Here is an 18,194-nt window from a genome sequence, read left to right on the forward strand (position 1 = left end):
GACAGGCTCTACATTTGGGATGCTATCCCGAATGAAGTGACTTGACAGATACGCTCTCACTCATGGCTTGCCAGTTTTCCTTGTGGACTAGTTGTGTCTGACTCATGTCTCATAAATTACCGTGACTATCATTACCACATGCCGGTAACCACCTCCTGTCTCACTTATTTTCATCTCCGTTCCCCCTCTTGTCCTTTCGACTTCGTTTTCGTACACACTACGAATTACGTAGATTACTTACTTATGCTTGAAGCAATCGTCTCCTCACAGCACTGGAATTATCACGTGGTAATCTTCACATTGTGACCAACCAACCTCCTATTTGGTGATGTGATAACTGCTGGTATCCGGGATGCCTACTGTCCTGAGACAACCACACCCACTCAAATTTCAAGATATGCAAATCCACAAATATCTGTCTAAGTGACTAGAATTGGTGCAGTCGAGTGGCTAGACCACCATACATTGGACATCACCATATACCGGGAACCGTAGTGAAACAGCAAGAGGTGAGTGCGAAGAAATCCATCGATTTAAACAAGTTGACCTCAAATATATTGATATTGTAGGTATATGCACATACCACAAATGAAGCCTTTAAACGCAACCTAGCATATGAAGTTAAATTTTTCTCCGTCTTTCTCCTAAATTTGAACATATAGGTCTGTGCTTAAACGAACGGTTAATTCACCCAAGCTTGTTATGAGACATTTTGTCTCGATTTATAACCTCTTGCCCTTGAATTGAACGACCACATTAAGTTTGACCTTGGTTGCTTATTCTGTGTGGCAGATGCGTGTGCATCCTTCTCGGTTAGTTCGACTATCTTTAATCTCCCTACTATTCCTACTTTGTATCGCTATTATATATAATAAATATTTGGATAAGACGCTATCTGGACCTCATTCTATAAGCCAACTTATCCGGAATCAAGATTTTGCAAGTGTACACAATGTAAAGCCATTTAAAATAGACTGGGAAAACTACTCACTTACTGCACTTGAAAGTTCGAGAGTGGGACCTGGAGAGAACGGCATGGCTTTCGAACTATCCCCTCTCGATAGAGAACTATCCAATAAAACTATAAATGAGAACGGTTTTAGTGTGTATGTTAGTGGGAAAATCAAAACAGATAGATCTATTAAAGATATCCGCCATCCACGTTGTAAAGGAAAACTATATTCCAGCAACCTTCCTACTGCTTCAGTGATTATCCCTTTTTTTGAAGAGCATTGGGAGACTCTCCTACGCACAGTCGCATCTGTTTTGAATCGAGCTCCTTCAGGACTAATCAAGGAAATAATTTTGGTTGATGATGGAAGCTCACGAAAATATCTGAAAGATGAACTTGATAATCATCTTGCAACTGCGTATCCAAGTGGTATAGTACGTGTAATTCACCTGGAACAGAGGGGAGGTCTTATTCGAGCGAAAACAGCAGGCGCCAGAGAAGCTACTGGAGAAGTGCTCATTTTTCTGGATTCTCATTGTGAAGCAGGAATAAACTGGCTTCCGCCGCTACTTGATCCGATTGCTGCGAACTACAAAACTGTTGTTTGTCCATTTATTGATGTAATAGATGCAAATACTTTTGAATATCGTGCACAAGATGAAGGGGCTCGGGGAGCATTTGACTGGGAGTTGTACTATAAGCGCCTTCCACGATTACCAGAAGATAGATATCATCCTGAGGAGCCTTTTGACAGTCCAGTGATGGCAGGAGGTCTGTTTGCTATCAGTGCGAAATGGTTCTGGGAACTTGGAGGCTATGATCCTGGTCTTGTTATTTGGGGTGGAGAGCAATACGAGTTATCGTTCAAGATTTGGATGTGTGGAGGGCGTATGATTGATGCCCCGTGTTCTAGAATAGGCCATATATATCGTAAATACTCAACTAACTTTCCGAAAGCAGAATTTGGGGACTTTGTTGGTCGTAATTACAAGTGAGTGAAACCGTTGTATTATTTTACTGACTATCTAGGACATGGTCTACGGTATTTTCCGTTGAATTTTTAAGTTTATTTCTAACATTCGATAACATTATAGTTTAAGACAAAGTACACTGATTTGTACAAAATCGACATATATTTTACTTCGCTCTTTGAATTTTTTGTGTAATTTTGACCGCACATTTATGATTCGCGTACTCAATTGAAATCTAAGAAAATTTCTTTACTGGAGTTCAGATTCATGCATTTTCTATAAGAAGTGGTGACACTACCTAACTCTTCGGTGATATATGTTGGCTAAATCCATACTTTCAGCTTAATAGTCGCAAAACCAACTTTCCCTAATTTTCAACTACATGACGGCTTTAGTGTCTCTCATGTCTTATCAGAACAAATTTTTGTGTCCTTATTTTTAGTTAACTACAACACAAACCGATCAGTTGACTATATACCAAGGATAGGATTTAATCACCTCAGACTGGTGCAATTTGTAAACAAGAAATGTGCAGGTAAAATACTAATTAAACTTAGACAATAAGTTGTTCAGTTTTGAAAGTGATGACACAATTAAAAATGAATTTCACCCACATGGTCTAGCGTGGCCAGCGGTCGATCACTGCTATCATTGTGGATTCAGGTTAGGATCCAGATAAGTATAAATGGATTTAAATTAATATCGTATCCCACCACTATACGGTCAGAAGTGTAATGTTGAATATGACTAGAAAATGCTGTTTTACATGACTACTCAAAGTTTTCTGTTGCCATTAAGTAAAACATTTAGTTAAGTCATTAGCAAGTTTTGTATCACACGTCACATTAATAGAAAATATCGCAACCTAAAGTGGTGGATAAATATGGATAAGGCAGTAACTACCACGATTGAAAAGTCGGGAAACACATTTTCACCTACAGAATATATCTGGACGCATAAAAATCATCATTTTGACCCAGGACACTTCAATAAGAGCTTCATTATGCAAATTAGTTTGGGTAGTCAATTTGATAGGCTGATCTTTTTATTTCGTGTAACATGCTAACCTGAGTAACTTAAGTGTGGTCAATATCTACATAACTTCATGAAAGTAGAATTATGGACTTTTTGGTGAAGTAAGTAATTGAAATAACTGTGTTGTATTTCCACTAACATCTGGGACCTTGTATACATTAGATTTGTTGCATAGTATCAGTCGACATTGAGTTAAAATACTCAAATAAATGACCCCTGATTTACTCAGAGAACAAATGTTTTTTGGAAATTCCCAAAGTAGCCAGTTCGATAATATGCTGTTCTCCTTCACTACATATCTGGTTAGCTTAAATAAATCTAGAGGATGATGAATCATCCTCATACTTTCACCTTAGATCATTCGTGTGTATGAAAATATGACCGAACTACTTGTACAGTGTGGCTGACTGACTGACTTACCACCTTTGACCTAACCACTCCTATGAATCCGGTGTTCATCTTACTGTGCTAATGAGGTATGGCAACCTGGACCGATGCACATATGTGCCTGGTCCTACGTTGTAGCTGACTGACTGACTTGTAGAGTGTGACTAGATGCTAGTAGTAATTAAAAGATATGGTGAGTGAAACATCAGTTCTTATAATTTGGTAAATATCGACTGCACTGTCTACTCGTTCTGATATTTTATTCCGTATCAGCCCGAAAGTGACAAAGGTGAAAGCTGGTCTGCGCGATTGATAAGAATGTTAGCTTTCAATGAACCCTATAATTGTTTTCAGTCCTTCAGACTGAGTACTTTGGAAAAAATGTTAAAAATATGACTACGAAGCTGATTAGTTCTCTGTTGTTTCAGTTGTGGAAACTATAGGACAGCAAACAAGTTCCCTCAAATCTCTTCAAAGTAATAGAGTTTTGTCTGCTTTTATAGGTAGTAACGAGGGGATTTTAAGGTTTGAAATAGTCTGGATTTACAATCCACTCAACCAGGTTGACCACATATAGGTTTACAACAACTTGTGCTATTTAACATACCTAAACAAATTGAGTCATTAGGAAACTTGAATAATCATTTTCCCGTTTCTATATGAACCTAGGTGGTAAAAAGTGCACTCAGTATCACCAGACAGCATAGAATATTAATGCCATAGGTGGGAATTCTATGCGTTAAAATCTATGATTTACTCTTGCTGTTTTGTAAATAGTGGACCCTACTGATAAATAACTGATGTTGAAGGAATTAATAAAGGCAAAGTAAATATTTTTCTTTTTTTTACTGAGAATTATCGCTTCCTTCATAGACGTGTAGCAGAAGTTTGGATGGATGAATATAAAGAGTATCTGTATAAACGGCGACCAAGATACAGGGATTTGGATGCAGGTGACTTGACCAAGCAGCGCAAAATCCGAGAGAAACTTAAGTGCAAGTCATTTAAGTGGTTTATGACAGAAATAGCATTTGATTTGGTTAAGAAGTACCCACTCATCGAACCAATATCTAAGGCTGATGGAGAGATTCGATCGGTTGCCGACTCATATTTATGCTTGGATGCAATGGGTGCAAATGAGTATACTCCAGTTAAATTGCGTCCTTGTACTAAAGATAATCCTAATGCCATTAGTATCCAGAAATTCGAATATAGCTACCATGAAGATATTCGAGTTATAAAGCAGTAAGTCTCACCTCATCTTTCAGACACAGAAATTTTTTCATTTATTAATGTGATTTAAACACCTGTTTCTGCATATGTTGAAAATTCACATAGCTCCTCATACTATGATATTTGAAACTAGGGTTCATTATAATCAGTTAATTCATAGCTTTTTCTTAAAACATGTACTGTGTGCAAATATGGATAGTGGCTAGCAGTGGAATCCAGGACGCGCGTTTCTACCTGTTTGGGACTCGTCAGCTGGATGTACCTGCATCTCAGAGTTGGTGTTCGCTCTGGGACTCGAACTCAGTACCGTTCGCTTCAAATGCCGTCGCGTTATCCACTTAGCTACTGAGTCCTGGTAGCCACTTGCTTGTGCAATGGAGTGAAGTTTAATTCACTTGATATTGTTTTACTTGAATCTTCCCATTGATGTTTTAGGACTGAAATTGATCAGTCTCTTATTGGCATATGTGCATACTGTGCGTATGCCTCGATATTGCCTTCATTTACAAGCATTATAAGCAAAGATGGATAGTGGTTAGCCGTGAACATCAACTCTGAGATGCAGGTACATCCAGCTGACGAGTCCCAAACAGGACGAAACGCGCGTCCTGGATTCCACTGTTAGCCACTATCCATTTTTGCTTATAATGCTTGTAAATTAAGGCAATATCGAGGCATACGCACAGTATGCACATATGCCAATAATAGGCTGATCAATTTCAGTCCTAAAACATCAATGGGAAGATTCAAGTAAAACAATATCAAGTGAATGTACTGTGTGCATTATTATCGCAGGATGTAAGCAGTTTTGTCAGATGTTTGTGCTAAGCGGCTCGAAGTTTACTGGCGTGTGTTCGTATTTTACGCAAGTTGGTGTTCGGTAGTGCATCAAAGTTTACACTGTCCCGCCTCGATATTCACCGGCAGACTGTCGTTAGTGCTAATAACATACCTAGTTAAACACTTTCAGATATGACTGTTGATTACCATTGTTATCACTAACAGTAAAGTCCCAATGTTTGGTAAAACTGCCTAATTTAATTTTCTAATTAAGAAAGGCGTTCACGGGCCGTGAGCTTTTTCTGTTCTGTGCAGGCTAATTGTTTACATTAGATTCGGAATATTAAGTAAACATTCAATGCTTATTTATTCATTTCATTTTCATTTTTAATACAAAATAACACTGAGTACAATATCGGATCAAGCTATGGACTACAAAAGATTAAATGACACTCTACGTCACGGAAGCTGACATTTTTTGTTGGCAACATTTATGGAATCATGCTGTGCATTGCCCCCAATCTAACATTACCATTTACACCAAAATATTATTCTATGTATTTTTGCTAATTGAAGAAGTATTCCGATTTAGGTATTTGGGAATATTGCATCTAAAAATTCTGTTTACTATACAAGAAGCCAATCGAACTAAGTTACCTGTTTTGTGTTCGTGTGCGATTATAAGGTCCAAGATCTGTTTCGGTTTTATCCACTAAAGAAAAATGTATTTCTAGCATACTGAAGTTTCAGTAACTGTGTTAGTTCGTATGACTTTTAGCTTTCATCCTATGTTTGACTTGTCGGATACCTTATTTATTGGGCTTAGTTCATATTATTCTATATCAGTATCCTCTATAAACCTTTCTGTCATATGCTTTCTTTTCACATAAATTCAGCTCACTTTTTATCATCTACCCGAATTCTGTTTTTGTGAACTTCTGGTGAACGTAACTTCTTACACTGAGTACTGCTAATCTTATGATTGTCTGTCAAACCCATCCTCATTTGCTGCACATACTATTCAATAAAGGAATACTACTGTATTGTTTACAACTTACTTAAAGTCATTTGCCTTTATAGTTTGATTTCCCAAGGGATCTGTGGTATACACAATGAGACTTAAAAGCAAATATTCTGATCAATTAATCTTAATTATCTAAATTATCACAGTTGGTTACTTACTTACTCCTGTTACTCCTCGTGAAGGAACATAGGCCGCTCACCAGCATTCGCCATCCAACCCTGTCCTGGGCAATCCTTTCGAGCTCCTTCCAGTTGTTATTCATCCTTTCCATATCTGCTTTTATTTCCCGACGTAATGTGTTCTTTGGCCTTCCTCTTTTCCGCCTTCCTTCAGGATTCCAACTTAGGGCTTGTCTCGTGATGCAGTTTGACGATTTACGTAGTGTATGTCCTATCCATTTCCATCGGCTTTTCCTAATTTCCTCTTCAGCTGGAAGCTGGTTTGTTCTCTTCCACAAAAGGCTGTTGCTGATGGCATCCGGCCAATGGATGTTGAGTATCGTGCGTAGACAGCTATTTATAAATACTTGCACCTTCTTGATGATGGTTGTTGTAGTTCTCCAAGTTTCAACTCCGTACAGTAAAACTGCCTTGACATTCGTATTGACGATTCTCACTTTGATATTGGTTGACAGTTGTTTTGAGTTCCATATGTTCTTCAACTGAAGGAATGCGGCCCTTGCTTTATCAGTCCTCGCCTTTACGTCTGCATCTGATCCTCCTTGTTCATCGATTACGCTTCCCAGGTATGTGAAGGATTCTACATCTTCCAGAGTTTCGCCATCAAGAAGGATTGGGTTGCTGTTCTCTGTGTTGAATTTTAGGACCTTGGTTTTCCCTTTGTGTATGCTGAGGTCTACAGAGGCAGAGACTGCTGCTACACTGGCTGTCTTTATCTGCATTTGTTCATGTGTATGCGATAGGAGGGCCAGGTCATCTGCGAAGTCTAAATTGTCTAATTGATTCTGAGCTGTCGATTGTATTCCGCGTTTTCCCTCAGATGTCGAGGTCTTCATAATCCAGTCGACCACCAGAAGAAAGAGGAAGGGAGAGAGTAGACAGCCTTGTCTGACTCCGGTCCTTACTTGGAATGCATCTGTCAGCTGTTCTCCATCCACGACATTGCACTGTAGTCCGTCATATGAGTTCCGTATAATATTGACAATCTTCTCAGGAACTCCGTAGTGTCGAAGAAGTTTCCATAATGTTCTCCTATCTACACTGTCGAACGCCTTTTCATAATCAATGAAGTTGATGTACAGTGGCGAGTTCCACTCAATTGATCGTTCGACGATGATCCGTAGTGTCGCAATTCGGTCTGTGCACGACCGATCCTTACGGAATCCAGTTTGTTGATCTCGAAGTTGGGCGTCTACTGCATCTTTCATCCTGTTGAGCAAAACTCTGTTAAAGACTTTTCCTAATACTGACAGTAATGTGATTCCTCTGTAGTTTTCACATTTGCTCAGGTCTCCTTTCTTTGGAATCTTGATGAGGTGTCCTTCTTTCCAGTCCATCGGCACTTGTTCCTCCTCCCAAATCTTTTTGAATAGAGGGTAAAGCATGCTTGTGGTTACTTCGACGTCTGATTTCAGTGCTTCAGCTGGTATATTGTGGGGTCTTGCTGCTTTCCCGCTCTTGATTTGTCTGATGGCCATTCTGATTTCTTCCGTCGTTGTTGGATTGACATCTATAGGAAAATCTGTGTGCGCTGCTTCGATGTCCGGTGGATTCATTGGAGCCGGTCTATTCAGGAGTTCCTCGAAGTACTCTACCCATCTGTCTCGATGTTGAATTTCAGTGATTGGCCTGCCTTCTTTGTCCTTCACCGGTCTCTCTGGCTTACTGTATTTCCCTTCTAGGTTCTTCGTTGTATCGTAAAGTTGTTTCATATTTCCTTCCCTTGCAGCTTTTTCCGCCGTCGTTGCTAGTTTTTCCACGTATTTCTTCTTGTCGGCTCTAATGCTTTTCTTCACTTGCTTGTTTGCTTCTATGTATTCAGCTTGTGCTTGGACTTTCTCTGTTCGTGTTCGGCTGTTCTTAATCGCTGTCTTCTTGTTCTTCCTTTCTTTGATCTTGTCCAGTGTTTCTATAGAGATCCATTCCTTATGATGGCGCTTCTTTAGGCCCAGAACCTCTTGACACGTTAAAGTTAACGCTTCTTTGATACTTTTCCAGTTGTCCTCCATAGTAGTTCCTTCTTCCTTCAGTAGATCTTGTAAGGCTTGGAACCTGTTGTTGAGAGCTATCTTGAATTCTTTGATTTTGTTAGTATCTCGAAGGAAGGCTATATTGAACCTTTGTATTGCTATTTGTCCAGTTGTCCAGTTTCTCTTTAGCTTCAGTTTTAAAGTGGTCACAACTAGGTGGTGATCTGAAGCTACATCAGCTCCTCTCCTGGTTCTCACATCTTCCATTGTCCTTCAGAGTTTTTTATTGATGCAGATATGGTCTATCTGGTTCTCTGTTGTGTGGTCCGGTGAGATCCATGTAGCTTTGTGTATACGTTTGTGTGAAAATATTGTGCCTCCTGTGACCAATTTGTTGAATGCACACAGATTTGCGAATCTTTCTCCATTTTCGTTTCTCTCACCCAGTCCATGTCATCTCATGATATCTTCATATCCAGTGTTGTCTATTCCGACTTTGGCATTTAGATCTCCCATCAGAATGGTGAGGTCCTTTCTTGTGCACTTCTCTATGATTGACTGCAGCCGCTCGTAGAATTGTTCTTTAATGTCGTCGTTGCTATCATTGGTGGGTGCATAACATTGGATAATATTCATTGTGATCCCCTCGTTCTTTGTTTTGAACGATGCTTTAATGATTCTGGATCCGTGAGATTCCCAACCTACAAGTGCATTTCGTGCTACTTTGGACAGCATTAGAGCAACTCCCTGCGTGTGTGGAGCATTTTCTTCTTCGTGGCCGGAGTATAGTAGCATCTCTCCCGTATTTAGCTTTTGTTGTCCAGCTTGAGTCCAATGCATTTCGCTGATTCCCAGTACTGCCAAGTTGTATCTCCTCATTCCCGTTGTCATTTGACTGGTCTTCCAGGTCTCCCACATTGTTCGGACGTTCCATGTACCTATAAAATTTTTTGCTCTGGTTGTTAGAAGGGGCATCGGCCTCGCGGCCTCCGAAGGAACTCGGCTTTCACCACGAAGCGTCATAATTCTTCTAAATGAAGACCTAACTTTCAGGGCAGAGTTTAAATGGTTTGAATAATTTTTTCTGGTAAGCGTTTTTTAGCGATTTAGTTTTCTACGGGATGGGGACGCTAACCCCATGCCCAATCCTCCTCCTTTACCCAGGCTTGGGACCGGCAGTAACTCGAGAAGAGCTACAGGCGGAGTTATCACAGTTGGTAGATGTAAATAATTACTTAGGTAATTTGTGGATAGAAATACGACTGATTTCCAACAGTTGTCTTACTTGGAAACCCTAAGAAAGTGTAATCGGACTAAGGGAAACGATACACAGTCATTTTGCTCATGATTGCTTCCAAGTTTCAAGTCTCGACTTTTCAATTTACAACATTAATATCAGCACTGAAAATCCATGGAATCTCAAAGTGTATTTTTTCATGATTAACCTTTCCTAACCCGCCTCGATTGTGCAAGTCTAATACTGCTTGTGTATGCTAGTTACATTTTAGAAATGATTTATTACCACGTAATATAATCTAATCGAACGGATTTTAGCACAGTTCAAAATTATTTGGAGCGATAATACATGAACCGGCAACAAGTACAATTGGCACTTTTGAAACCTCGTATCTCACTAACTTATAGAATATCAGAAGACAATACCACCTGTCTTCAAAGGACTAACGCTTAGCAAAAATATAAATTTATACATTTTTAAGCAATATAAAATTACAGTAAAAAAATGGTTAAATAGTTTGTGCTGAATTGATTCAGAGGCATAATAAATTCGCCCAGTAAAGTTGTTCCCACTACAAATTAAAATCTAGAGTATAAAAATTTGTATATCATTAAACAATGACTTAAATTGTTGAATACTGCTTCAGCAGCTTCTTATAATTACCATATCCTGGTGTAGTCAACAGTCAATCGAATTTCGACTTTTCTTCCCGTCATATCAGTATAAAATAGCCGCGAAACTTGATTAATATGTTGCTCAATCGAGTATAGATCGTGTGCATTGTTACAATAAATAAGCTCAACCTGGTTTTTAAGATGCCAGATGCAGGTAATTGTATCGTTACTGAGAAAAAATATTAACCCTGGGATATGGAGACCGGGCTAATCCCCCACTATGTCGTAGATATAGATTAACAGGAAGGGCGTAATACGTAGATAAATGTGAAATGAAGAACACGAGGAAGAGTTTTCCTAATGGTGCCTGACTGGATTACCTTTAGGAAGGCTCCTTAGTTCCGGTGCAAATCAGAGCGAAAGACCATAAACTGCACCATAATCACTACAGTGGTTGACACTAAACTTGTTTGTGGTATGTACGAGAAGGAGCATATCGTCAAAAGACGACTCACAACTCAACTGATTGATTATTTGTAACCGCTGGCCTGCGGCCTGAGGTGAATCATATTTGTACCTATGTGTATATCATCGAGTGTGTAGGCATCGGTCTATGCACTCTATATTTGCATGTAACATGTACTAATGGCTGTTGCCATACTAGTGTATTCATCATAGCTCTCAGAGCTTTGAGTTGTTACAAAGTTTCTGAATGTGATAGGAAAGTGCAGCTGCATTGGATTAGACTGCTAACGTGTCCGTCTGCATTAGATAAAGTATAGTTGGATCGAAATGTTTACTAACACGAACTAAAACAAAGTAAACTGCTAACGTGCCCATTTGCTTTGCTTCCTTCATTGCTCCAGTCTCACACTTTTTACAAAACTGTTTCTCGAAAAGACAGTCTGCTTCGCCTACCCAATATAGTGGCATAAATAAAAAACCCAGAATAACAGACTCGAATGTTGTATTAATTTGCTGACCATGACTCAATTCGTTATTGCAGATGAAAACCGAGGATAGTAAAATGTAAAAGATTATTAAAAGTATATGATTAGTAGTTATAGAACATAAACATTCCATATTTAGTATACAACACAAAGTAACGATATTCACAAGCGTTATATGGTATTTTCAGTCACTACTTTCGACTGTTTTACATATTACAATGCACGAACTCAGCATTTCAAATCATCATTGGCAAACTGCATACATTTATATTGTCGTACATAAACCTTGTGAAGGCTCTTTACTCGAACACTACCAGTCGAGTCAGAGCTTATGGCGAACTGTCGTCTACTTTCGCAACCTCAAGTGGTGTCCGTCAAGGCTGTCCACTTTCTCCATTTCTGTTTAACTTCATCATAGATCTACTGGTGAAAATAACGCTGTCATCGACTGAATTCTCGGGTACTGATCTACCAGGAGGTCCACTTATCGACTTAGAATACGCGGATGTTATAGTCCTGTTTGGTGAAAACGCTCATAAAATGCAGTCTTTTGGTAGCACTCAGCAACAATGCCAGAATGTCTGGAATGCGCTTCTCTCCCTCTAAATGCAAGTTATTGCTTCAGGACTGGTCTGCGTCAACACCTGAACTAAGAATAGGGAGTGAAGTAGTCGAACGCGTCGACAACTTCACTTATCTTGGAAGTCTGATCAGCCCTAATGGGTGAGTGTCTGATGAAATCTCAGCACGGATTCGAAAAGCTCGTTTGGCTTTTGCCAACTTACGTCACCTGTGGCGAAGGCGAGACATCCGTCTATCAATAAAAGGACGAGTATACTGCGCAGCAGTTCGTTCTGTTTTAATTTACGGCAGCGAAACATAGCCATTAAGAGTAGAAGATACTCGTTAGCTACTAGTATTTGACCACAGATGTCTTAGAAATATTGCTGGGATCACCGGGCAAGTAATAGTGAGGCTAGACGCAGGGTATTAAAGAATGATGGTAAATCAGTTGATGAGGTTTTGAATCTTCATCGACTGAGATGGTTGGGCCACGTGTTGCGTATGCCTGGAAACCGATTACCACGACGTACAATGCTAAACAATGTTGGGGATGGTTGTAAGAAAGTTAGAGGCGGCCAAACCAAAACGTGGCATCAGTCGTTGAAGTCACTAACTTCTAGTCTGAGCCATGTTGTTAGATGCAGACTACTTGGTTGGGGTCCGCGTGACTATCGTAACCAGTGGTTGGATACTCTGAGTGACATGGCTCGGAATCGATCACAACGGCGTAGGTGTATACACTGCCTGTCTTCCCTTGAACTAAGAGATTAAAATCGCTTAATATCTTTTTCTGCGTACGAAATCTTTCTTCCTGTACTATATCCTTATATGCAGTCTTTCTTTTATATAGTACCACCATTGACTTAACTACTCCTAAGAATCCGGTGTTCATCTTCTTGTGCTAATGAGGTATGGTAATTTGGACTGATGCATATATGTGCCTGGTCCTACGTTGTAGCTGAATGACTGTCGTGGTTTGGTGACTACTGTTACTACTACGTGAGCGAACCTATGGATTAATTTTTCAACTAGTCTGTTTATATTTTAACAAACCATTACATTCATTAATATTAGAAAATGAAGTAAATATTTTGCCTATTATGCTCGATCTTCATGAACAATCAAATTGTTTTATTGAATTATCTGAGAATGAATACAATTTTGCTGTTCTGTTTCTTCGTTCAACCTGTCAAGTGTTTTATCGATTCATATTTGTTTATTCAATAGCTTAACAGAATAGAAAAAGATCAATTCATTTTATTGACTTAGTTTCACGAGATGGTAGGGTATTTTTTGTGATATATATATTCCTGTGTGCTAGTGATGCTACCCGACTGGCTTACCTTAAAGTAAACTCAAAAAAATTGAAATTTGAGTATTTCAACTACTAAGTTTTCTATCGTGTCACTAAATAAAAATAATGAAAATTCAGCAAAGAAAATTTACTCTGCTACGGAGTCATTTCGTTAAGATTTACATTCGTATTTATAGTTGTATGATAAATATAAGTTTTCAATTCATGATGTAATTTATAGAAAAGTGTAAACAATAATACCAGTATAAATATAAGATTTTTGATGGAATTGTATAAAGATAAACTGAGTTTTATTTACATTTCATGACTAGATATTAGGAGATAATAACGTTACTTCGTTTTGGAGCAGTGTCTCAGCTGTTAAAGTGTTCGACTTTTCACCCCGAAGTTGTGGATTCAAACTTTACTCCACTTCGTTTCGAGCGGCCAGGTAGTATCATTAACCCTCACACTTAGAGTGTGACTTGAAGCCCAGTACACACATCTGTATTAGATAAATAAGATCATTTTTTGTTCTTAGTTGTCCTTATTCAACTTATGTTTCTGTACTAGGCTAAATCCAACCTGTTTTATACGAATGTTTGTCAAGATTAGAACGGACAGTTTAACACAAATTGGGCGCCGAGTATAGAAAAGTCATTATATGCGAAAATTATATTTGAAATAATCTCAGCTATTGAATTTTAAATAATTCCAACGTTTCGTCCAGCTAACTTGTCTGGACTTCTTCAGGGTAATAATCAAAGTCACCAAAGAAATATATAGCGTTTTAACAATCACATCTATACTGTGTTAATCCAATCATAGTTGTTTAGAAATTTACGATTCTACCTTATTAAAGCAGATTTATAAACCGTAACCAACTTGTTAAAATTTTATCTCCACGTATTCCACATAACTTAATATTACTAAAGACGTAAATATGCAATATTCTACAAAAATTATTCTCTGATAAATTTACATAATACGATGAAAAGACTGATTTTATCAGTGCTATGTGTAGTATATATTAGCCTAGTACATTTTGAACAATCTGATCCCATATTGTCCTGTGAAAAAGGACAAATGTAAACAGAAACAACAAAGATATGAAGGGAAGCATAGACCATTCCACACTGGCTATTAAATATGAGATCAATATTATCAAAGTAAGTTCAAATTAAGTATGAACTGTTTTTGAAGACACAAAGGGAATTTGGATTCTTGCATTCTTTAAGATCATTATTAATGGCTTTGTTTAATATTCTAGTTTCGATATCATGTAGCATTCTCAGCACAAGGTATTTCAACAAGTTTCTTTTACAAAAAAAGAAAAGTGAAAGAAACTGATAACTGCATACATATGTACACAAGTTAAGTAGATAAACTACCTGGAATTAAATGGGTTTTTTTAATGTTTGAATCTGTACAACGTTTTGATTGGAAACATGTTTATTAATACACGTTGTTGACTGGGTCGGCTCTAACAAACTGTTGTTTACATTGTATGGTTACCAGATAAGATATTTTTGCTTGCGTGCATGGATTCTAATCTATTGACGTCTCGTTCTACCAGAAATACATGAATTGGATGGTTAGTATATGATAAGATAACACCTGCGAGGAGTCCCCAACATTTTAGATGTACGTTCACAACCATAATAATAATGATCTTAAAAGATTCACCACACACCCTGCTAACTGCCTTGAGCAATTTTCGCAATACAACAGTTTTCTCAAAAGCTCGGGAAAGAATAATGGAGAACAGTAAAGAATAATAGGTAATAGGCAAGAATTAACAAATCGTGAAAGTGAATATCGATTAATGCCAAAAGCATACAGTCTCTTTATACAGTAAGTCAGATGGGAAACTTTCTTCTATAACAATAAAACATGAAAAGACCATGAGGGATCAGAGGAAAAATTTATACCAAGATAAATGACTTTTGACAGTGTGTTTATCAAAGAATCTAACAGTATAAGCTTTATGGGATTCTGACAGGGTGTTTAGGTGCTGTTCGTGTCTCAGGCTAAAGTTAACAGTTTGACATTTGTACGAATTAGGTGTGAGACCACTAACAACAGACCACCAATCAATACGAGATAAGAACTCATTCATTTCTATGGGATGTAAAGAAGTAGAAATCAGCATGTATACAGTGCAACCGTCCGCATATTTGACAAGTGTTTTCCGCTGAAGATGGCAGATCATGCGGAAAAGAAAGAAAAAAATGGGTTAAGAATAGCTTCCTCTGAAAACAATGTACTGTTCTCTTCCAGAGGAACATGGCCAGTTGGTTATCCAGTTGTCAGTGTTGACTCTGATTAAATTGGTAAATAGAAATTGTCTTGAGATGAAATCAAAAGCAGAGGTATAGTTTAGAAAAGCACATTGAACACACTTCTTACCCTTTTCCAAGCTGGATACTCTATTGTTATGCAAAACGGCAACGGCATCTAAAGTGCTTCATTTGCATTTGTACGCAAACTGATACAGACTAACGTGCTTTTTAGTGCAGGTTAAATTTTGAGTGACAGTAATTTTTCTGCTGTTTTGAGAAAAGGTGAAGTTATTGCAATGGCTCGTAGGGCTTCAATAAATTTTTGAACACTTACATCTCTGCGAACGTTTGTTTCAAAAATTATGAGCTGGATTTCGTAAAATGTCCTACTGGTCTATAATGTAAGATCAATTTAATGCATCACTAAAAACCCAATCAACATGTAAACGAATGCATCACATCCCACTGTGCTTATTAATTTACATTTGTTGACACATGTACATAGAAAGGAGTAATCTTCTACGTGTAAGGTAGCCGAACATGTACCGAAGTGGTTATAAAAACCGTTTAATTCCACTAGGAGCATATAAAAAAGAACCACCTTCGTCTATTGATAAATAATTAGCTAAAATACGTCACAGCATTGATATCAAATCATACTTGGAACTCTAATATAAAGATGTTCTTGAATGAATGTTTAGGTAACCTTATAAGCCATATGGGAATCCGAATTCCCTTTGTGTCTTCAAAAACGGTTTGTACTTATTTTGAACTTACTTAGATAATATTGATTTTGAATTTAATATCGATTGGAATGATCTATGCTTCCCTCGCTCAGTTTATTCGAAACTATCAAGTCACACCTTGGTGATGATACCTACTTGATATCTTTTTTGTTTCTGTGTTTACTTTTGTCTAGCTTGATGTTTTCCTTTTTCACAGAAATACCTCAACAAGTTAAATATGCGGTCATATTTTTCGAAGTATATTACGCTAATGTATATCACGTAGCTTTAATAAATTTCGTCTTCTCGTTGTATTATCCAAAGTAGTAACTTCAACTAAAGTAAAGGAAGTCGTATCTCATCCAATAATGCTGAGGTCTTGTTGATTACATCATGGATTGATATTAGTTGAACAGTCACTGGTCTTCTAAACCTGATAACTCCTTCCAGTATTTTTATTCCCATCGATTGTTTTAGCAGATTATAACATGTGATATTGTCATTGATTAGCTATAGTCATGCTAATATTTCTGTTGATTGCAGATTGACTTGAATATAATGCTTCTAAAAATATCTGATATTTTTTGAGTTTCTTTTATCTAAAATCTTGTCGTATTTTTCGAATCAAATTCGGGTCTCTAGTTGTCTGTATCGATTTACATTAGTGACAATATGTCGTGTTATCTAACTGCTAATTTGTATTCATTTATACGTTGGCGTTATGTGTCTGATAATAAGATAGGCAGATGAATCAGCGTGAAGCCACACATGCATATTACCCTAATTCATAAGAGCGCAAAAATAGGAACTGGCTATATGGTTTAAATAATAAAATAAACGGACAGGTATCGCTTCGTGGTATTTTCAAACTTTCTAGAACATCCTTCTTATCTCAATCATATGGCCGACGATAATCCAATATACCTGCCCACTTCAGTCAATGTATGTTTAAAAATTCATTGTCTAACTAGTTATTTTTTATCTAAAACTTACCTTAAAATTGCTAATCTAATGGTTTCATCACATGGTAGCCTAATTGCCTAACTTGTTAAACAAATGTCTATGGTCAGTTATATTTTATCCCATAATGTTATCTTTTTCATCTTTTGCTAATAACCCTTCTTTACTATTTCTCAACAGATTTTTATCATATTTGACGATTATTTTGACTTTGCTTACTTTCATGCATTCCTTATTTACGCATTTGCAGAGAATCCTGTCTAGATGTACCTGATTCAAAAAACAAAGCCGTAGTAATCTTGTATCCATGTCATGGCCAAGGTGGTAATCAACAATGGAAAATTCGACCAACTAATCGTAATAAATCGAACCCTCTACACTTGGTTCTTGGAGCTAGTGGAGCTTGTTTGGATTCTGATCCGAAAAACCGATTAGTTTTTGTGAAATCATGTGATTATACTTCGCCAACTCAAAGCTGGACTTGGGAAAAATTGAAAATTGATGTGGCTGAACACTCGATGAAAGAAGCTGGTCTGTAGCATTTTTGATCTGCTTTTGTTTTATTTGGAAAATTTATGGTCTGGTTAGTGAAAATTATTGTTGACCTATCTGTCATTCTTTTTTCTGTGATATATATATATATATATATATATATATATATGTATGTTTATGCGTTTTATTTTCTTCTCTGAATTTTCTACAAATATTTTTCAATAAATATTGTGTTTTGTGTAAATCTCTTGTTGAATTTGTCGTCGATGTAACAACGAACTCATTGTCTTCACCCTGCCCCAAAATGCTTTGATACGGCCGAGGGTGGGAGTTTGCTCTCCTTCTCGAGATGCTCTCAAGTGGCCACGTGCATACAACCACTGTCAGTGAAGTCCTACTCACTGCCTTTTCGCGGCAGGGGTGTTGTTTACGGAATTGATATGACGATAAGCGAATGTCTGGCACTCTAACTGGGTTGGTGGATATTGAGGACCCACCTGGGGGAGTTGAAAAACTCTGATTCTAAACCAATAGTGCACATGGGC

General features: G+C 37.7%; 1 protein-coding gene across 3 annotated transcripts; it reads left to right on the forward strand.

The window, feature by feature from the left end:
• Positions 1 to 734: 734 nt before the first annotated feature.
• On the forward strand, positions 735 to 17,893 carry GLY10_1 (putative polypeptide N-acetylgalactosaminyltransferase 10). 3 transcript variants are annotated; one of them, XM_051210394.1, is made up of 4 exons: positions 783 to 812; positions 2,366 to 2,458; positions 4,219 to 4,590; positions 17,408 to 17,893. In XM_051210394.1, exons 2-4 carry the CDS (start codon positions 2,451 to 2,453, stop codon positions 17,694 to 17,696), a joined length of 669 nt encoding a protein of 222 aa, XP_051070382.1. In that variant the 5' UTR covers positions 783 to 812; positions 2,366 to 2,450; the 3' UTR covers positions 17,697 to 17,893. The 3 variants fall into 3 exon arrangements, with proteins under 3 accessions (XP_051070380.1, XP_051070381.1, XP_051070382.1); XM_051210395.1 differs by lacking the exon at positions 2,366 to 2,458 and having other exon boundaries at positions 735 to 1,943; positions 4,199 to 4,590; XM_051210396.1 differs by lacking the exon at positions 2,366 to 2,458 and having other exon boundaries at positions 759 to 812.
• The last annotated feature ends 301 nt before the right edge of the window (positions 17,894 to 18,194 follow it).

The sequence above is a fragment of the Schistosoma haematobium genome, chromosome ZW (genome assembly GCF_000699445.3).
Source record: "Schistosoma haematobium chromosome ZW, whole genome shotgun sequence".
Lineage (NCBI taxonomy): Eukaryota > Metazoa > Platyhelminthes > Trematoda > Strigeidida > Schistosomatidae > Schistosoma > Schistosoma haematobium.